The 23,170-nt window shown below is 34.5% G+C and overlaps 3 protein-coding genes and 1 pseudogene across 3 annotated transcripts in view; 1 reads left to right on the forward strand and 3 right to left on the reverse strand.

The window, feature by feature from the left end:
• Positions 1-6,428, forward strand: part of LOC125872870 (vacuolar protein sorting-associated protein 2 homolog 3-like) — a 377,001-nt pseudogene extending 370,573 nt beyond the window's left edge.
• LOC125872846 (receptor-like protein Cf-9 homolog) overlaps positions 1-14,324 on the reverse strand; it is a 315,600-nt gene extending 301,276 nt beyond the window's left edge. Inside the window, exons 1-2 of the mRNA XM_049553643.1 lie at positions 13,450-14,324; positions 5,672-5,680 (exon numbers count right to left, since the gene is read on the reverse strand). Coding sequence (XP_049409600.1) covers positions 5,672-5,680; positions 13,450-14,324 — 884 coding nt within the window. The remainder of the gene's footprint in view (positions 1-5,671; positions 5,681-13,449) is intronic.
• Positions 1-23,170, reverse strand: part of LOC125872850 (receptor-like protein Cf-9 homolog) — a 345,297-nt gene that overhangs the window by 310,709 nt on the left and 11,418 nt on the right. The gene's annotated exons all lie outside the window — the stretch shown is intronic.
• LOC125872851 (receptor-like protein 9DC3) lies at positions 16,576-20,150 on the reverse strand. The gene is made up of 2 exons (XM_049553650.1): positions 17,404-20,150; positions 16,576-16,661 (listed from the first exon to the last, which is right to left on the reverse strand). Exon 1 carries the CDS (start codon positions 20,067-20,069, stop codon positions 17,445-17,447), a length of 2,625 nt encoding a protein of 874 aa, XP_049409607.1. The 5' UTR covers positions 20,070-20,150; the 3' UTR covers positions 16,576-16,661; positions 17,404-17,444.

The following is a 23,170-nucleotide window of genomic DNA, read 5'->3' on the forward strand; positions in this document are numbered from 1 at the left end:
GGACTTAAAGGAAACTCTATTTTGTTTACCAGCCAAACAGTGCTCACACTTTTCTAATTTAGCACTTTTGAAATTTGACAATAATCTCTTCTTGGCTAGAATATTAAGTCTTTTCTCGCTGATGTGGCTAAGTCTCTTGTGCCATAACGTTGAAGAGCTATCGCTTTCAACCACATTTACCATATCAACACAAGCAGAGGTCGTAGTCCAGTATAGACCACGACGTTTGTTACCACAAGCCACAACCAAGGAACCCTTAATGAGTTTCCATTTTCCATCACCGTTGGTACTAACATATCCTTCATCATCCAAAACACCAACAAAAATCAGGTGTAGACGAACATCAGGAGCATGTTTCACATTGTTCAAAACTAGTTTAGTTCCAACACTAGTTTTCAAACAAACTGTACTAATACCAACCACCCTAGAAACAGTCTCATTACCATACTCAAGGTTCCAAAATCACCAGGAGTATAGGAAGAGAAAAAATCCTTCCTTGATGTCACGTGAGATGCGGCACCAGTGTCCACAACCCAGCTTGACTCATCACAGGCAATATTTATCATATCCGCATCAAGGACGGTAACAAGATATTCTGTGGTGATGGTGGCTAGGCAATTTTCATTGCCATCTTCGTTAGTTTCCACTTTGTTTTTGTTCTCCCTCTTCAACTTCCTGCAGAACTTCTTTGTGTGCCCTTTCATGCCACAATGATAGCACTCAATATCCTTAAGTCTGCCTCTGGATTTGCTCCTATTTTGTTCTCTATTCTGAGAACCATGAGTTTTGTTTCTCCCCCTTGAGCCAGTTATCAGGACATTTGACGAAGAAGAACCTTGAGATTTTCTTCTCATCTCTTCGTTCAAGACACTACTCTTGGCGGAATCCATAGAGATCACACCATCTGGAGCAGAATTTGACAATGAAGTTCTAAATGTTTCCCAAGAGTTTGGTAGGGAACCAAGTAGAAGCAAACCTTGAATTTCTTCATCAAATTTGATGCCCATAGTAGATAATTGGTTCATGATCCCCTGAAAATTATTCAGATGGTCTGTCATCGGAGAACCATCATGATACTTTAAACTCAGCATTTGCTTTATTAAGAACATTTTATTGTTGCCAGTTTTTCAAGCATATAAACTTTCAAGATGCTCCCATAGGGTTCAAGCATGTGTCTTCCCAGAAATATGGTTCAGCACATTATCGTCAACCCATTGCCTAATGAATCCCCAAACTTGTCTATGCAACAGATTTCACTCTTCATCCGTTTTATTATCAGGCTTTACAGTGGTAAAGACTGGTTGATAAAAATTCTTGACATAAAGCAGATCTTCCATTTTTCCCTTCCAAATGACATAATTAACACCATTCAAAGTAACCATTCTACTTGTGTTGGCTTCCATTGTGTTCCCCCAAAAAATATAGTTACTGCAAACCAAAGTAAATCTTTTCTGATGTGGAAGTTCAGACTGTGCTGCAACCACAGAGCATACTCAGATAAAACCTTGGCTCTGATACCAGTTTGTTGGGAAAACGCAGACTAACACAAAAATATATATGGTCAAATGATAGAAATAAAATGGGAAAATAATGACACCAAGAATTTTACGTGAAAACCCTTTTCAAAAAGGGAAAAACCACGGGCAAAGTGACTACTACAACTCAAAAGGAATAACACTCTTTTGATTTCCACCTTACTAAAATATTGCTCACACTATTTTTTTTCATAGACTATTTTTTTCTTGTATAGTCTATGGAATACCTCAATTTGCTCTCAAAATGGTTTTTTCTCTCTAACTTGGTGCGTTTAACAAATGAGCAAAGGGGTCTCTATTTATAGGAGAAATCTACTCCTAATGATGTCACCAATGACATCATAAAATACCAAAGTTTCAAACTTTGCAACTATGTAATTATCTTGGTTATATTTAGTTGGTATGTAGTTGTACCAACTTGAGACTTTAACAAAAAAAAAATGGGGCTGGAACCCCACACGATGTAGGTATTGAGAAGGAAATTTCTTCTTTACAATCTGAGGTATTTCCAGATCTTGTTTCTGATGACTGTTCTTGAAAATGCATAGTGTGTGTTCATGAGATTCACTTTTTTTGCGATTTTAGAGCTAGTATAACTTTTCATATATATCACACTTCCTTTACTTATGGTTCTTCACATGATATCACATCAATAAGAGATATTTTTATTTCTTTCTTTCATTGAACAGGAAAAAAAACTTGTTGCTGAAATAAAAATGACTGCTAAAACTGGAAATGAGGTGGGTCTCGATCATCATTCCTGGAGACTTAATTAGCAATTGTAATTTATCGTGTTACTGCTTAAGTAACAACTGAATACTCAGATGGTTCTATATCATTTGGAACTCATGGGTCATCTGCTTTTCTCTCTGCATTTTCAGACAGCAACAAAAGTTCTAGCACGTCAGTTAATCAGGCTAGACAGCAAATAGCCAACTTGCAAGGTAGTCGGGCTCAAATGAGAGGTATAGCGACTCATACACAGGTACTCCTCCAAGTCCATGTTACATGCCTACTGATATCAGTTCTTCATTCCTCTTTTACGGATGCATTTGAAAAGCTTAATGCCCATTGCAGGCAATATCTGCCCAATCTTCGGTTGCTGCAGGCATGAAAGGAGCCACTAAGGCTATGACTGCTATGAATAAGGTTTGATGGCCAAAGATCATAATATCTAATTTAATATTTCCATTTGTTTGTTTGAGAGATCTGCATACACTCTATCCTTCCCAGACCCACTTTTGGGACTGCACTAGGTTTGTTGTTGTTGTTGTTGTTGTATGTGAGAATGAAACATAAAAAATAATCTCTATTGTTTTTATTCTTAAAAAAAGAACGAAATATTAACTCATCTTCATACACACGTGGCTATAATTCAAGGAAATGGGGAGACCGACGAGGTTGTCTCACATCGTATTTGGAGCATGACGGATGAAATGGAAGCTCAGATCTAGCGTCCTATGGGATAAAAATGTGTCACTGAGACTTAAAGGTAGGTTCTATAGAGCGGTTGTTAGCCCAACCTTGTTGTACGGGGTTGAGTGTTGTCCAGTCAAGAACCCTCACATTCAGATGGTGAAGGTAGCATAAATAAGGATGCTTAGATGAATGTTTAGGCAAACTAGGAGGGACAAGGTTTGGATGAAGATATACGGGACAAGGTGGGGTGGCTCCATGGAGGTTACGATGCAGGAAGCGAGTCTAAGATGATTTAGGCTTGTGAAGAGAAGCACAGACGCCCAGTGAGGAGGTGCGAGAGGTTGACAATGATAGGTCTAAGGAGAGGAAGGCCGAGGAAGAATTGGGGAGAGGTGATTAGACACGACAAGACACATTAACGAGGACATGACCCTAGAAAGGAGAGCATGGAGGTCAAAGATTAGGTATAGATGGTTAGTATGTAGTCGAGTGATCTTTCCCTTTCCAATGGTAGAGCGTGGGTCAAGCCTAGAGCACCTATCTATTCCCTTGCCAGTATTATCACTATTGTGCTAGCATTATCTTGTTCTCCAATTTTATTTTATTACTATTGTTGTTTCTTGTTCTTTGGTTTTCTTTACTATTTGATGTCAGTACTTCTCTGTCTTTAATATTTTCATCGTAACTTTTTTTAAGCTTGCACTCTTCTGAAAAATCATCTTTCTTGAGCCGATGGTGTGTCAGAAACAACCTCTCTACCCACAAAGGTAGGGGTAAGGTTTGCATACACCCACCCTCCCCAGACACCATTTGTGGGATTGCACTAGGTATGTTGTTGTTGTGTTCATCTTCATATACATGGAGATGGATCTCATGATGAGAGGGTTCCTGCACTCTTCACTGGTTGGTGGGACGCTACTTCTCGTTCTCTTGAACCCTCTTAGCTCCTTGTGGATAATTAAAGATGTGGGTTATATTGGGACTATCAGTTTGATCCTTTTGTGTTTCTCGACTCCTCTTTTCTTTGTTCCTTTTTCTTCTTGCCTCCATTATTTGGTTTATTTTCATATTACTCATTAAAACATGGCATTTGTGTTGTATGTGAAGTCACCATCATTCCTTCTAAATTTTAATAATTATCAGTTGACTCAATGCAGCAAATGGACCCTGCAAAGCAAGCGAAGGTGATGCAACATTTCCAGAGGCAATCAGCTCAATTGGATATGACGGTAAGACTGATTGCACATTATCTACTGATTCTAAAATAAAATCATATCTCCTTCATGTCCACTCAGATTATTAGAAGTCAACTCAATAATATGGTGTTCGTATATGTAGACTGAAATGATGTCAGATGCCATAGATGATGCTATAGATGATGACGAAGCAGAAGAGGAAACTGAAGATTTGACAAATCAGGTATGCTTTCAAAATCCCCATTTTGTAATGACTGAAAATAGTTAGTGGACGTGCACCAAGCAATGTGTATTTACTTTATGCTATCTTAGTAGTTGATTTAATTGAAAATATCCAATACGTATTGATTGCTCTAGTGATGCAAGTCTTCATAAAAACTCGCACTAAGTTTGGGAACCCTTATCCTTTCCTGCGAAAACCAAAGCGTCAAAGACATCGGTCACCTAGTAAATAAACGATGGTCTGCGATGTCATTATGATGTCTTTAGGATCATTGTCTTTTTAATAGAATGCATTATTTTGGATTCTTTTCACGGAAAATGGTAAACGTTGCCCCTAACATTTGTGATTTGTCTTATATATGTCGTTCACTAATCTATCAGCTCATAAAAGCCCCCAATGTTACCTTCTATCTCAAATATACCCCCGAAAAAAAAAGGTCCAAATATGTCCCTCACACTAAAGGTGGAAGCTGCGTCGGGGTATGTTTTGGACCTTTTTAATTGTTTAGAGGTTCAGTAGAGTCCATTTAGGACCCCAGGATCTCAGATTCAAATGGTGACGAAGTTTTGCATCATATATTGCATATGTATTTTCATTGAAAATGGAATGACGATTGAATGTGGAATATTCTTTCTAGAAATCGATTAATTATGAAATGCATTAAATATATATATATACTAAATGTTTTTACACATGGTCCCACCTACTTATCGGCTTCTTGCATGTTAACTCAATCTTATTTTTGCAGGTCCTTGATGAAATTGGAATTGATGTTGCCTCACAGGTTAGTTTTTCATTATTGTTTTACATTGGAAAAAAATTGTATTTTACTTGCAAGAAGGAAAGGAGTTAAGTTCCGAAAATTACCGTGTTAAATTGAAGATCCCGTGTTTTAATCTGGACAGTTGTCAGCAGCTCCCAAGGGCAAAATTTCTGGAAAAAGGACTGAGGAATCAAGCAGGTTCATCTTCATTTTCTTTTGATATAGTCTTTTTGTTACTTTATTGCCCTTAAGTTTGCTCTGAAGGCAGGACTTGAAAGAAAAGTATGCTTTAGCTTGAACAATGAAGTTAAACCATAAAGATAGTGTAACGAAGATGAATGTGTGGTAGGCACACAACATGGGTTCGAATTCTATTGATGAATTAAGTTTGGTATTTTAATGGAGAAGGACAGAGGGAAGAGGCTCAAATATCCATCGAGTTTGAAACTAGAAACAACATATTTCTCAGATATTCAAAAAAAGAAAGAAAAAAAACCCACTACAGAGCTAGGTTTCTCTAACATGCGTCCTTCACTAGAAATTGCTAGCCTAGTTTAAGCCGTGCTAGTCTTCACTCGACTATCTTGGTGTTGGAGCTGTTGATATGAGCTATCACTTTAATCTCAACCGAGCTCAACAAATCGAGTGTAATCTTTAACAAGCTCTTGGCAGTTCAAACTTACCAATTTGGTGAAACAATTAAAACCACAAAAATTGTAGGCTAACTTGGTTTGAGCTTCTTTAAAAAATTGAAAAGGAGAGTATAGAGACTAAAAACGGAATACATAATAGGAGCTATTACAACTAGGAAATAATGGTAAATGATGAACTAATTTTGACTCAAGTGCTACGTTATCCTCGAGCAAAATTACTAGACGTCTTGAGTGCATTGCTCGCGGACAGATGAAGTATGTTGCGCTTTTGGTTTTCTATTTTTCTTTCCTGTAAATAATCATATCGTATTAGTATGAAGTTTTTTTTGTCGTGCTCTTTGATCTCATTAACTCGCTCATGTACATTTCGTTGTTGTGCTTTCGTGCTGGCAGTTCGGGGATCGATGAACTGGAGAGAGATTGGCTGCACTTAGAAATCCTTGATGTCAATATCTTGGACTAGTTCTTATGGAGTTTCACCATACATAAAGCATGATTACTGTAAGTTTTATGTACATAATTTTGCTCCAAGAATGCTGTGATGCATCACTTGTTGGTCTTCTTTGAGTGATAAACGGTTGTCCAAAAGCTACAAACAATGTATTTGTCATTTGATAAAGTCAATCTTGGCATGACGTTCTTTCATCCCTTGTCATGAAAATTTTTACTTTCATGTGCTAGTGTGTGTGCATTTTGTTTAATAATGGTGGTATCCAGAAGCAACCTATGCAAACCTCGATTATTTCACCGAGTACCTGTTACCTCCGACCAACATAGGTATTGGGCAACTGTGCCACTGGTGGTTAGGCAGATGTGAAGTAATCACCTATCATATCATATCATATATATATATAAAAGAGAACCCTAGACCCGCCTACGTGGCGCTACCACAAACAAGGATTTCCTTTTAATTGTTGTGACTTTTATGAAGAGTTGTAATTTTTATGAAGAGTTGCGACTTTAATGAAGAGTTGCGACTTTTATGAAGAGTTGTGTCCTTTTCGAAGGGTTGTAACTTTTCCAAAGAAATTGGGCAACTGTGCCACTGGTGGTTAGGCATATGGGAAGTAATCACCTATCATGTCATATCATGTCATATATAATATAAAAGAGAACCCTAGACCCGCCTACGTGACGCTACCACAAACAAGGATTTCCTTTTAATTGTTGTGACTTTTATGAAGAGTTGTAATTTTTATGAAGAGTTGCGACTTTTATGAAAAGTTGTGACTTTTATGAAAGGTCGTGTCCTTTCCGAAGGGTTGTAACTTTTCCAAAGAAATTGGGCAACTGTGCCACTGGTGGTTAGGCATATGGGAAGTAATCACCTACTATATCATATCATATCATATATACTATAAAAGAGAACCCTAGACCCGCCTGCGTGGCGCTACCACAAACAAGGATTTCCTTTTAATTGTTGTGACTTTTATGAAGAGTTGTAACTTTTATGAAGAGTTGCGACTTTCATGAAGAGTTGCGACTTTTATGAAAAGTTGTGACTTTTATGAAAGATTGTAACTTTTTCAAAGAAATTGGGCAACTGTGCCACTGGTGGTTAGGTAGATAGGAAGTAATCACCTATCATATCATATATATATATAAAAGAGAACCCTAGACCCGTCTAGTGGCTCTACCACAAACAAAGATTTCCTTTTAATATATTGTTGTGACTTTTATGAAGAGTTGTAACTTTTATAAAAAGTTGCGACTTTCATGAAGAGTTGCGACTTTCATGAAAAGTTGCGACTTTTATGAAAAGTTGTGACTTTTATAAAAGATTGTGTCCTTTCCGAAGGGTTGTAACTTTTCCAAATAATTGTGACCTTTCCGATAAGACACAATAAGCATTTGTTCACACTACCCTTTATTGTCTATAAATAGAGAAATTTCCTCTCATTTTAAATTGCCCCCAAGGCCTAGCTCAAGTGGCAAAAGGTGGAGGATTTGTGGCTTAGGTCGCAGGTTCAAGCCCCACACCATGCAAAGCGAAGCTCGGTATTTAAGTGGAGAAGGGTAGAGGGGCGGGCCCATTATCCACCGAGTTTAGAAGGCTGTGATTGATCCAAAGGGCGGGTCACAGACGGATTTCTTGGTTATAAAAAAAATGAAAATTTTGAACTTCTTCGACTTTTGCAAAATTAAATATTAAATATTTGTGTACTTTGCTATTGTTAAATGACTCACTGACACCATTGTTTTTGTATCAATATACTAGTGAATAAAATTGTTCTATCATGAGAGGATGTATTCCTTTAAACCTCGGGTACTAGAGGAATAATTTTCTTAAGGGGACACTGTGCATTCAGTGGGCTCGATTTTTTCCATTTTGTTTCATTCTATTGTTACAGATCCTGGTATGTTTTTTACAGTCATTAATTTATGCTTATATTATTAATTGTTATTTTTTAGTACATGCTTTAAACATTGTTGTTAGTATTCAAGCAAGTTTTCTCTACTAGAATTGTTGAAGGTACAATAAAAATAGCCCTTACAAATCTCTAATTTCTTCATCAACAACGTCATCCCTTCACATACAAGGACGAGATTTTGTGTCCTTTAGAAAATCCTCTGAGAGTTAATAACTTAGCATGCCAATATTATTTGGTTTTTATGTTGTTGTTATCTACTTTTACTAAATTTTATCAATGGATATTATTAGTACTTTAAGGATTGAAAGTTGATTAAAGTGTTAATTAATTTTTTGAGGTATGTTATTTCAAAACATGTGAAATTCCTGGTTAGAATGATTTGTTATCATCACTGGATAGATCATAGTTTACTCCGTTTAATGTGTGTTTTTTTTCTCACTTTTTTGTTGTATCCTTAAAATTGTATTGATTATTTTTCGTTTGGTATGTATATGATCTCACTTGGACAAACCTTTTGTCCTTTTAATGTTTTTCTTTTTTTCCTTCTCATTTGGCTTTTCTAAAAAAAAATTGTGTGAGTTATGACTATTTTCGGCAAGCTTAATTTGAAGGATATGAAACAAAACGTGCTCTAAATAAAAGTAATAACTTAAGCTACAAAAGATATGTCTATTTACATAGATTTATTGTCCTTCATGTCCCAAGTCATTGATGAGCGTTTGAGTTATCTAGGTTAGACTCATTTTTAATTTTTTCATGTTCGAGAATATTTCTTTGACATGAGTCTAGAATCCAACATTTTGATCTACTTGTACTTTCATAATGCAACAATATATCTTTAAGTTCGATCATTGACAAGGTTCAAAGAAAGGGTGGGCCATTGATAAAGAATCGATTATACATTCATATTTCTGAAAAAGTCGTAAAGTTGCATTGATGAATCATCTAGGGCCTTCAAAGCTGTAGTTTAATAAATAATGAATTTCTAAAAAGGGTCAACAATATTATTTTGCTGTTGTTTCAAATTTATTTTTCTCTTTCTATATATTTTGTTAGAGTAACAAAGTAATAATAACGAAAAGTGGTGAACGTTTGACCTCAGAAGAGTAGATTGTCTCTAAAAAAATTTATTTATGTTGTTGTGGTGTACATTTTTAACGGTCTTAACTTATTTATAACTAATATTGATTATCGAAAATTTTCACATAATTTTTTTCCACAAGGAGTTATTCTAACCATAAAATTATCAGATTATATATTTTTCATGTACAAAATAAAAAATGATGTATACATAAAAACATCACTCAGTTTTAACAAGAGAATTATATCATCACATATGTTATGATAAATTATGTAAAAGATAAAAATGATAAGATATGAAGATAGTCTTAATCATTCATTATATATTTACAATTTTTTAGATATGTGATAATGTCAAATCATTTAATTTTTGTTGAAATGTTCTTAAAACCTACTAAAATTTACATTTTTTTTCTTATAATAGTCGATTATTGGAAAGGTTGTTCAAAATCTTAGAAAAATTATTTATACCCACGCGAAGCATGGATAAATTACCTACTATATATATAAAAGAGAATCTTAGGCCTGCCTATGTGGCGCCACCACAAATCAGAATTCCCTTTTAATTTATTTATTTCCAAAATTTGCCTTCCCCTTTTGTGAAAAGTTGTGACTTTAAGGAAAAGTTATGACTTTAATGAAAAGTTGTGACTTTTATGAAAAATTGCGACTTGTATGAAAAATTGCGACTTTAATGAAGACTTGTGGCTTTTATGAAAAGTTGTGACTTTTATGAAAGATTGTGACCTTTCCGAAGGGTTGCAACTTTTCCAAATAGCTATAACCTTTCTGATAAGGCACAATAAACATTTGTTTCACACTACCCTTTGTTATCTATAAATAGAGGGATTTCCTATCATTTTAAAACAACGAAAATTCTAAACTTCTTCTTCTTCTTCTTTTTCTTCTTCTTCTTCACAATTAAATATTTTTGTACTTTGTTCTTATTGAGTGGCTCACTGACATCATTGCTTATGTTACAAATTCTGATATGTATTTTTACAGTCATTAATTTATGTTTATGTTATTAAAGATAAATGATACTCCCTTCATTCCATATTAATTGAATTTTTGAGGCATTTTTCATTTTTCAAATTAACTTAATTGTTCAATCTTCAAGACTATTTTTAAAATATTCTTCCAATTTTACCTTTCATTTGGATTTTCAATGTGATGACTTTAATAAAATTTAATTAATGTTTAGTTATTTTAATTATAAGTTTGACAATAATTAATAAGGGTAAAAATGAAAAACTACGTTCAATTTATGTCTTAATCTACTTTTCTTAAAAGGTGTGAAACACCTCAAAAATTCAATTAATATGGAATGGAGGGAGTAAAATGTAATAATTTTCATTTTCCTTTACATTATTAATGTTTGTTACTACGTAATCTTGTATGTAAGATAATATAGTGTTTTAGTTTTAATGACGGATAAGTTTTAAGTATTATTTTATAAATTCCATGATATTCAATTCCTGCGTGAAGCGCGGATAATTTTACTAGTTATAAGATAATTCAGGATTATTTATTTGTGTTGCTGACCCTCCACACCTTTTCGATTAGGGTTAGAGGCAATCAAATGTATAGCCCCATGGTTAGTTACGACTGAAAACTTAAATGGATGATACATTTAAACTATTTCTCGGAGTAAAAAGAGCAAAAGTGACCCTTTTTCGTAGATAATTATGCAAAAGATTAACATTTTCAAATCTATGTCTGTATAGCTTTATAAAAGCAGGAGCTGAAGCATAACTTATTATTAGGTTGCCAATTAGCAGTTTTAGGACAATGCTCTAACAATAAAGGAACAACATAATTATTCAATTATAAATAAATACATACAAAATAAACAAAATGTGCAGTAAATATTACAAAGCGAAGCCTGGTATTTAAGTGGAGAAGGGTATAGGGGCGGGCTCATTATCCACCGAGTTTAGAAGGCTGTGATAGGCCCAAAGGGCGGATCACAGATGGATTTCTCAGTTATCAAAAAAAATAAAAATGTTACAAACTTATTCTAAAAGAAATTTGAAACACAGCTCTGTTATGATCATCAAATCCAAATTGTTTGTGTTCTCATATCCATTAAAGCAATTCCCTTGGCCAGTAAATGTAATCACTTGTCACGAACTCGTTATTCTTCCTTGTTAATGCTCTTTCCTCTAATCACACGATAAATATCTTCCTCTAATTTAGCTCTTCTCAACGCTCTCTCTTTAGACTGCTGCAAAACCTCAGCACACGTTGAGGCAGCAGCGAGCAATCCAGGGACACCCAACACTCTGCCTTCACTTCTTTCTCGAGCTAAATAGGGACAAGATAACACATTCTTCAGCTTGTTCAAAAATTTATTCATGACTAAGTCCCTCTTAGATTCTTTGAATTGTAAGTTAGGGATCAGAGAAATGTATACATTTCATTCAATACACATAACATTTATTGAATAAACTTTAGATATCATCAAAAATTCATAATATGACATTTTCCAAGTTAAGAAGAAGCTTACTTATTAAACTAAAAAGAAGCTAAAAATCAAATCCATTACGCCAACATCTTCTAATTCTTGGCATCTGAAAAAATAAGATAGTGAGTCAAATACTTGAGAGTTGATCACTGATTGAGCTTTTCAAATCTTTAGCTTCTTGAAGTTGATAGAAACACAAATATGTTTCATATTGAGCATTAATTAGTTGTTATTAACAAAAAAACGTGTAAACTAATATATTAATAGTTAGAATAAACTAAAAAAGATCAGTGTAGATCTTAGCTTGAATACCTGAAGTTCTGAAATCGAATCCTTCTTTATTGGTAACTTGTCTAGAAATGATTATCTCTTCTTCGGTAGTTCCTTTGACTTTGCCGCTTCTTTCTCCTTCGCATGATAATTTTGTGTTCCAGTTCTTCAATGATTCTTGCAAGCCATTTCATATTTCCAGTTGAGATCATGAAATATATTATGGATAATCCAATACACAGTCCACTACCATAGCCCATCAGGGCGGCTTTCCAAAAGTTATAGAGAAATTCATAATTGCTTTCTTGATTGTCTAGCGCAGATACTGTATAATTTGTCTCTGACACATGATCATTGCCACAACCTTTTGAAACTGGAAATCCACGCAATCCATCATTACCTTCATATGAATTTCTCTCAAAGGTATGAAATTGAGGTCCTTGAGGGATGCATCCTTGGAGATTATTGAGAGCGAGATTTAAGAATTCAAGAGACGTTAGAGAAGCAAGTTGTTGTGGTATCTCTCCCGAAAGCTGGTTAAACGAAAGGTCCAATGATTCCACTACAGATAAACTTCCAAGTGATGGTGGTATATGACCTTGCAATCGATTATGAGATAAATTCAGTACCCGAATCACAATGAGATCTCCCAGAACACCAGGAATATGTCCTTCAAATTTGTTGTTTGAAAGATCTATAACTGCGTACAAAGACAAAATTCTCACAACTTCTAGCTCCAATCCCTTCGATACAACTCCACCGAGTCTTGGTATCTCCATTTCTTTCATAACTTGGTAACTTCATTTTTTGATCAATTGTCCTCATGCCTTTCAAATGTTGAAACAGACTCGTTGATAGGTCTTTTGAGAAGGCATTGTTAGAGAGATCTATGATTCGAAGATCAGGAAACATGATTTCATCCCCTAAAGATCTTATGGGTCCATGCAATTTATTCGATGTCAATCTTAAAACTCTCAGCTCTGTCAATGTTCCCAATAACATGGGGCATGTGTTGTTGAGATGATTTTCTCCTAGATCAAGAACTTGCAACTTTTTGCAATTGGCCAAAGATCGAGGTATTTTTCCCTCTAGTTTATTGCCATGCAAGTTGAGACTTATAAGTGAACTTCCAATGCTAAAATTTGTTGGAAGAGTCCCTGTAAGTTTGTTGTTGTGCATATCAAAAATCTGGAGGCTACTAATATTGCCAAAACATTGTGGACTTGCTCCCTCCAGATTGTTTCTGCCCAAATCTAGAATTTGTAGTGATGTTAACTTGGAAATAGATGAAGGGATCTCTCCACTGAGATTATTATGTGACATCGTCATAACCTTGAGGCGAATGATATTACCCAAACATTGTGGAGCTTGTCCTGTCAAGTTGTTTCTCGACATAAACAACACTTCCAGTGATGTCAGATTGCACACTGATGAAAGAATCTCCTCAGTGAGATTGTTATCATTGAGATACAGCTTTTGCAAATTTCTCAAATTGCCAAAGGAAGCAGGAATAGAACCATTAAGAGAGTTCATACCCAAAAATAGCTTAGTAAGAGGCCTTAGGTAACCTATTTCTTCAAGAATAGAACTAGAAAGATGATTATCATAAAGACACAAAATAGACAAGTGGTTCAAATTCCCCAATGAAGAAGGAATAGAACCATTAAGAAAGTTTCTGTTCAAAAATATTTCAGTAAGAGACCTCAGGTAACCTATTTCTTCTGGAATAGAACCAGAAAGCTGATTATTATAAAGATATAGTAAAGACAAGTAGTTGAAATTCCCCAATGAAGCAGGGATAGAACCAGAAAGAGAGTTATCACTCAAATCTAGGGCTCTAAGAGACCTTAGATAACCTATTTCTCCTGGAATGGGGCCATTTAAATTGTTGCCAAATATGCGGAGGATCTGAAGCTTGGCTAGTGATCCTATTTGTGGTGGGATTGTTCCTGAAATCTGATTGATGTTCAAACCAAGATAGACAAGATTAGTGAGAATACCAATCTCAGGTGGAATGGTGCCAGAGATATTGTTCCTGCTAAGATCAAGATGCTCAAGAAAAGGAAGAGATGAAAACGGAAAAGCATAGAGTGTACCAATGACACTAGCATTTGTCATATTCAACTCGTTTACCCGACCATTAAAGCATATAACTCCATACCAGTCCCTGCATGCATTAGAATTTGGCGTCCATGAAGCCAATAAGGAATTATTCTGGTTCTTGAAAGTTGCTTTCCATTTCAAGAGGGCAATTGCTTCCTCAGTGGAAGCAAATGCAACTGTAAAGAGGTAGAAAAGAGTGAAAAACTGAAGTGAAGAGAATGTTTTGCTAGAAACTGTCATCATAGTTTGAGTTTACTGTTTCAGATTCATAGGATTTGATATTGTACGTAACTTATACTAATTAAAGATCAACAGGAAACGCGTTTTCTCCAAATTTGCTAATTTGGCTGCCATCAGGGAAAAAAATGTTGTCATTCTCAAGTGAAATTTTGGATTGTTTTGTGTTAGAGGTCTAATTCAGCCAAGGAATTCTCATCTATACATAATGGACCATATCCAACAATTCTCAGTCTTAGACGTTACGATGATTCGTAATGTCTTCTCTCACATGTTTTGTTTTTGTCTTTGAGAAAATGTTGTCATTTTTCAATCTTTCTTTGCCGTGTTGAGAAGGGTGTTTTATTTTTATGGGACCTGCTAGATATTGATGTCTGATGATGTGGAACTTTTGAAAAATGAATAGCCAAATAAATGAAGAGCAAAGAAAATTAAGAGATAATGGTCAAAATTAAATTTGAATATCACTTTTTTTGCAAGTTTTACATTCGAATAATAAGTTATTTATTTTCCCTACTTGAACTATCGTCGTCTCAATTTGAAACACAGATTATTCACAAACAACTAAGACTTATGGTGTTTCGAGGAATGAGTGTAATTTTATGGTAAGTGGTCAATCTATCAATGAAATGTGTAAAAATTAGGTGATTTTTCAATCTGCCAAATAAAGTCGTGTTGCAAAGGGCATTTTATTTTTATGAGACCTCCAAGAGTTTCAAATTTTTTATGTTCGAATATTTTGATAAAATTAAATTTCAATGACTCTCAAATTGATTTTCCAAATAAAAGAATTTCTTCACTGAGATTATTTTTTGATATGATGAAGTATCTTGTGGAATTTGTCGGAATAGGTAATGTCCCTTGAAGAAAACTGGATATTAATAGTTTTTTTATTAGAGATAGATTAAGATATCTCAACCTCCGAAGATGGTTTTTGGATATTAAAAACTCCAATTCTTTCACTTCACACGCGATCACTCCGAAGATGGTTTGTGGATAAATTATTGTGACTTCTAGTACTTTTTCTGTAGTTTCAAAATATATAAATTTTATTTTAAATTTTTTAAAGACTTCATGCTTGAATTTTTGGTGAAAATTAAACTATTTGGCTCTTGAAAATCTAGACTATGCATTATAAATTGAGATAGAGGGAGTAATCTTCATATGATTGTTTTCGCAAATAGTAATTAAACACATCTCTGGTCCCAAAAAGAATTGGAAATGTGTTTTCTTCAAATTTGCAAATTTGGTTGCTATCAGAGAAAATGTGGTCATTCTCAAGTCAAATTTTGAGTTTGTTTTGAGTTACACATTTAATTCAGCAAAGGACTTGGTCAAAGTGACCGAAATAGTTCTGTTATCACACATTGGTCATGACCACTTTTAATGTATGATACATACATGTCTGGTTTTCAATTCTTATCTCTAAAGTAGTGGACTATATCCAATAATTTTCGGGACTAGGCAAGCTTCATCTTAGACATTTGATATTAATCTTAGGCATGAATCTCTCAACCTGGTAAGGAATATTTTTCCATTGATGGAAGGATTGTTCTTTAGGAAATTGAACAGAGAGCAACATCTTGATTTGATGGATAACCTGATTACATTTACTGCTAACACAAACATGAATTTGTAGTTGAGGCACATTAGCTATTTCTTCTTGATTTTGTGCTTCCTGTTCTTGAATCTCTCCTTCATTATGTTGAGTCATAGAAGCAGTTTGATGTTGCAGAGGCACAATAGCCATTTGCTGCTGCATCATCAAGGCTACGGTTGCAACGGTTGTTGTGATTGAGTCATATTGGCAACCTGTTGTTGCATGAGAACACCATAGTCATGGTAATGAGCCATTTTGTGCAACATTTGTTCCAGAGTTGGTTGAGCTATTAAATGCATCCTGTGAATTATCAGCTACCTCGAGGAGAGATGAAGGATTGTCCCAGCATGCATTTGGTGGACAATTTGAAATGAAAGGAATCAAAGATGTTTTGAAGGAAAGTACAACAATATCCAGAAGATAAAGATAAATTGCCTAGGTCTTTATTATTTTTGGTGTAAGCAAGTAGTAATAGGAAATTCTGAAGATGTTTCTAAAGTTATTGACTGGCTGTAACTAGAAGATCTTAGGGCTGTTGTAAGTATAAATTTTTGGAGGGTAACTACACTTCGATGTAGTATACATGTGGATATATAGAAGTAAATGTTACCTTTCTCAAAAAAAAAAAAAAAAGATTATACAAAACTTCCCTGTTTTTTAGGGTCATTTTACAAGATTCTGTCTTGCCAGTGCTGTTTCATATAGATTATCCAACTTTGATCTATCTAGTATACCCCCTGTATCTGGAAATAGAACACACAAAGTTTCAAAGTGCTACGAGCACAACAAGGAATATTATTGATGAATGCATATGACAAAAACAGTTTACATTGAGCAAGCCTGTTTGTATAATTAAAGGCTAAGTGAAGGGCCGGACCACAAGGGTGTATTGCAATTTGTATGCAACCTCACTCTACATCTCTGCAAGAAACTGTTTCCACGACAACCTTATCACAAAAAGTAAAACTTGGCCTCTCCCACCATAATAACTAGCTTTGGGGTGTGAGTTAACCAGTTACGCCCTAGGTTGTTACGTATTCTTCTTTGTTTGTTCTCTCTCTTCTATCGTGCGCTAACTATCTTCCTCCATTCATTCAGCTCTCTAAGATTCTTTGAGGTGAGTATTATTGATCCGAGAAATGTATACATCATTCAATACACACAACATTTATTGTATATCATCAAAATTCATAATATTACATTTTCCCAACTGAAGAAAAGCTTATAAAACTAAAAATCAAATCCAACATCATAAGCTGCAACACAGGAAGAACCAAATCCATTACGCCAATGTCTTCTTATTCTTGGCATCTGAAAAAGCTTAAAAAATAAGAAAGTGAGTCACACAAATATAAATTTTTTGCCTCTGTTATCACAGTTTCCAATCGATTACTAGCAATTTGAATCAAGCGTTAATAAGCACTTATTTGTAACAAAAAAAGCATAAAACCTAAAAAATATTAGTGTAGAGCTTAGCTTGAATACCTGAAGTTCTGAAATCAAATCCTTCTTTTTTGGTAACTAGTCTAGAAGCGATTATTTCTTCTTCTGTAATTCCTTTGACCTCGCTGTTTCTTTCTCCTTCGCATGATAATTTTGTGTTCCAGTTCTTCAATGGTTCTTGCCAGCCATCTTAGATTTCCAGTCGCGATCAAGAAATATATTATGGATAAGCCAATACATAGTCCACTGCCATAGCCCATCAGAGCTGCTTTCCAAAAATCATTGAAAAATTCAGAATTTCTTTCTTGACCTTCTAGCGCAGACACTGTATAGTTCGTCTCTGACACAGGATCATTGCCACAACCTTTTGAAACAGGGAATCCACGTAATCCATCATTACCTTCATATGAATTGCTCTCAAAGGTACGAAATTGAGGTCCTTGAGGGATGCATCCTTGGAGATAATTGTGGGAGAGATTTAAGAATTCAAGAGACGTAAGAGAAGCAAGTTGTTGTGGTATCTCTCCTGAAAGTTGGTTAAACGATATGTCCAATGATTCCACTACAGATAAACGTCCAAGTGGTGGTGGTATATGACCTTTCAATCCATTATGAGACATATTCAACACCCGAAGAGCAATGAGATCTCCTAGAACACTAGGAATATGTCCTTCAAATTTGTTGTTTGAAAGATCGATAACTGTGTACAAAGACAAAATTCTCACAACTTCAAGCTTCAATCGCTTTGATACAACAACTATCGAGTCTTCGTAAGCTCCACCTCCTTCATAACTTGGTACCTTAATTGTTTGATCAATTGTCCTCATGCCTTTCAAATGTTGAAACAGACTCGTTGGTAAGTCTTTCGAGAAGGCATTGTAAGAGAGATCCATGATTCGAAGATCAGGAAACATTATTTCAGCACCTGAAGATCTTATGGGTCCATGCAATTTATTCGATGTCAATCTTAAAACTCTTAGCTCTGTCAAAGTTCCCAACCACACGGGGAATGTGTCATTGAGATGATTATCTCCTAGATCAAGAACTTGCAGCTTTTTGCAATTGGCCAAAGACCGAGGGATTCCCCCCTCTAGTTCATTGCCATGCAAGTTGAGACTCATAAGTGCACTTCCAATGCTAAAATTTGTTGGAAGGCTCCCAGAAAGTTTGTTATTCTGCATATCAAAAACCTGGAGGCTACTAATATTGCCAAAACATTGTGGAATTGCTCCCTCCAGATTGTTTCTGCCCAAATCTAGAATTTGTAGTGATGTTAAATTGGAAATAGATGAAGGGATCTCTCTGCTGAGATTATTATGTGACATCGTCATAACTTTGAGGCCGCTGATATTACCCAAACATTGTGGAACTTTTCCCTTCAAATTGTTTCTCGGCATATACAACACTTCCAGTGATGTCAAATTGCACACAAATGAAGGAATTTCCCCAATGAGATTGTTATCATTGAGAATCATTTTTTTCTGATTTCTCAAATTGCCAAATGAAGTAGGAATAGATCCATTAAGAGAGTTATTACCCAAATGTAGGACATTAAGAGACCTTAGGTAACCTATTTCTTCGGGAATAGAGCCAGAAAGCTGATTATTACCCAAATGTAGGACATTAAGAGACCTCAGGTAACCTATTTCTACAGGAATAGAGCCAGAAAGCTGATTACTATAAAGACCCAACTCAGACAAGTTGCTCAAATTCCCCAATGAAGAAGGAATAGAGCCATTAAGAGAGTTATTACTCAAATGTAGGTTACTAAGAGACCTTAGGTAACCTATTTCTTGAGGAATAGAGCCAAAAAGTTGATTTTCATAAAGAAGCAAAAAAGACAAGTTGTTCAAATTCCCCAATGATGCAGGAATAGAGCCATTAAAAGAGTTATTACTCAAATGTAGGACATTAAGAGACCTTAGGTAACCTATTTCTACAGGAATAGAACCAGAAAGCTGATTACTATAAAGACCCAACTCAGACAAGTTGCTCAAATTCCCCAATGAAGAAGGAATAGAGCCATTAAGAGAGTTACTACTCAAATCTATGACACTAAGAGACCTTAGGTAACCTATTTCTTGAGGAATAGAGCCAGAAAGTTGATTTTCATAAAGAAGCAAAAGAGACAAGTTGTTCAAATTCCCCAATGAAGAAGGAATTGAACCACTAAGAATGTTTCTACCCAAAGATAGCTTAGTAAGAGACCTTAGGTAACCTATTTCTTCAGGAATAGATCCATTTAAATGGTTTACGGATATACGGAGAATCTTAAGCTTGGCTAGTGAACCAATTTGTGGTGGGATTGTTCCTGAAATCTGATTGATGTTCAAGTCAAGATAGACAAGATTAGTGAGATTACTAATATCAGGTGGAATGGTGCCAGAAAAATTGTTCTTGCTAAGATCAAGATGCTCAAGAAAAGAGAGAGATGAAAATGGAAAAGCATAGAGTGTACCAATGACACTGGAATTTTTAATATTCAACGTGTTTACTCTACCATTAAAGCATTTAACTCCGTACCAGTCCTTGCATGCATCAGAACTTGGTGTCCATGAAGCCAATAAGGAATTATTCTGGTTCTTGAAAGTTGCTTTCCATTTCAAGAGGGCAATTGCTTCCTCAGTGGAAGCAAATGCAACTGTAAAGAGGTAGAAAAGAGTGAAAAACTGAAGTGAAGAGAAGGTTTTGCTAGAAACCATCATCATATTTTGAGTTTATTGTTTCGGATTCATAGGATTTGATATTGTATGTAACTTATACTAATTAAAGATCAACAGGAAACACGTTTTCTCCAAATTTGCTAATTCTGCTGCTATCTCTCTCTCTTATTCACACTATGTGTGTTCATATCAAGAGAAATTGTGTTGTCGTTCTCAAGTCAAATTTTGGGTTGTTTTGTTTTTGTCTTTTTATTTTTATTCATGTGTAACATGCTAATTAGACGACAACTTAACCCAAGTGGCAAAAATAGTTTTGTTATCACACATTGATCATGACCACTCTGTCTTAGTATATGATATAGATATATTTGGTTCAACAATTTTCAGTCTTAGATTAATGAATCTCTAATTCATATGTAGTAGATGTCAAGAGTTGATTTCTCACGTGGTCATTCAACTATAGATAATTATCTCAGAACGTCACTTTTCTTTTTGTAAGAGAAAAGTCACTCAAATATTATTGTCATTTCTCGTATAAAGTTACTCAACCAATTCAGGTGTTATTTCCCGTAGATATTGATGATGTGAAACTATTTTCAAGCCAGACTTTTAAAAAATGAAAAGCTATCAGTTTTAACCAGTATATTGACCAGTTAAAAATTGCGATAGATAACTTCCATTCTGTAGTTTATTTCACATTTTACTTCCCATAAACAGACTTCTTCAGATAGTTTGGTAAAGAAGAAATCTGGAGTGGAATAGCCGTTGCTGCATTGCTCAATCATCTGAATAATATTTAGCAAGCATTCCGAATTCAATACATATCTTATCTCTAGGTTTCTATTATTGATGAGTATTCATGTAACTATTCGTAACGTGTTCTCTCCAAATGTTGTAGATTTGACTGCTCTCTCTATCTCACACTTTGTCTGTTCATATTTTATTAGAGAAAATGTTGTCATTCTTAAGTCAAATTTAGGTTGTTGTGCTTTTGTCATTTTCTTTTTTTTTATCCATGTGTTGCACATCTACTCCCCCTTTTTCCCCAAGTAAACAAAACCACCATATAGAAAATAAATTCCATGTTGTGTGTTTCATCTTTCTAATCTTTTTCATAAGATAGAACGGTATGTTGTGTTACTTTCTGATTATCAGTCATCACAAAATTTCGAAGGTAATCTCACGGATCGTCCCTACTAAACTTACTCTTTGTAACACTAGAGTTACAATACTAATGTGTAAAAATATTAAATTGACTAGACTATGTGTTAATTAGTCCCCTCAGAAAATAGAAAATACAAATCACTGGGGGCTAGTGATCAAGATACGCGTATGTCGGCTGAATTGCAGTATTCAAATTTGAATTTTTAATTAGGAAAAAACGGTTTTCATCAGCCAAAAAATGGTAAATTTGAGTCATTTGGCTAACGACAGGGTTACGTAAGAACTTGACTAACTCTCATTTGCTTTATGTCCTCGCAGATGTGAAGATCAAGTGGGAGTCCAGTTCCTGAGGAAGGAAGTTGATCGTGCAGAAGAGGAGGGCCTCACTCAACGATTTTGACAGGTTTAAGCTCATAAGGTGTGATTGCATAATGTTTTTACCGTTGTGATGGTTATGTATCGATCTGATTCGTTTGTGTTGGACATTGCAGAGGGCTGGTGTGGTGAGACAGGAGCTTGCAAAGCTTAAGAACTTTTTGTAATAGGAGTCTCAGTTACTGTGCACGATCATATGTTGAGGTGCTCCTCGTTGGTTGTTGGGTCTTGATTAAGAAAGATGAAAGGCTCAAAAAGAAAAAAAAACATTTTTCATGAATTGATTATTTCAGGGGTTGTTGTGAAAAGTTATGCAAATAATAGTAACGTGGAAATTAATTATGCATATTTTTTTTATATTTATAAAATAATACTCCCTCTGTCCCAATTTATATGATTTACTTTCCTTTTAGTTAGTTCTTAAAAGAATGACACATTTCTATATTAAGTAACAATTTAACTATAAAATGTCTATTTTATCCTTAATGAAACAATTTACAGTCATACAAATTTCTATCATTCATTTTGGACCACAAGTTTTAAAAGTCTTCATTTCTTTCTTAAATTCCGTGTCGAGTCAAACTACCTCACATAAAATGGGACGGAGGGAGTATATATTTGCTTGTAATTTACAGTAATTTTAATATATCATAGTTATGTGGGGTTTTCTTGCTAACTAAACACGGTATGTGGTGTGTTGAAATTTATACGTAGTCACTAAAAATATAGTAAAGTTATGCAAAATTTAATACATGAATACTTATTTCCTAATCTAATTAAATAACCCCTTAATTCGAATATTCTTTAGTATCACTGATTAAAATTATATTAGGGTGTGCAAATCATTTACAGTTCCGAACTTTGGTTTAAAAATCAAACTCCCCCTTCAACTTTGAGAAATAAGCATTCTTCCCCCTTTATCCTATGCAAAATCTATTTTATTTGTCATTTTTAATCCTTCATCCATACAATATTTTTTATATTATATATTTATAATATTTTATTTTTAATCTTTATATTTATAGATATTTAAATTCATTAATTTTATATAGAATAATTCTTTTATGAGCAATGAGCTTGTTGCAAAATAAAATGTTATTCTTTTTATGATTATTATTTTAATATTACATACATTAAGTACGAATGTATAAATGTACTATGTACATGCATATTTTATTTTTACTTATCTATTAGACATAATATATTAACGTGCTCTTTAACTTAATCTCGACTAACATTTATACCTTCCAACTTATGGGTTTGAACAAGTAGACAGTTAAACTTGTATAAAATTGAACACGTAGACACATACGATCTATACATACCATAATATGTGTCCTACATTACATAATACAAATAATTTCGAGTGTATCTTATGTGAATTGTAATGTAAAATGTGTGTTTTACTTGTTCAATTATATATATATAAATAATTTTAAGTGTTTAGTTGTGCACACTCAAAGTTGAAAGACGTAGATGACAACTGAAGCCAAGTTAAAATGATGCGTTTTATGTAGTTATTTATACCTCTTATTCTCTATTGTTTATGTAGATAAATAAATCTTGATTGTCATTAATAAAATATTTTTTAAATTATAATTTAATTC

Source organism: Solanum stenotomum, chromosome 8, assembly GCF_019186545.1.
Source record: "Solanum stenotomum isolate F172 chromosome 8, ASM1918654v1, whole genome shotgun sequence".
Lineage (NCBI taxonomy): Eukaryota > Viridiplantae > Streptophyta > Magnoliopsida > Solanales > Solanaceae > Solanum > Solanum stenotomum.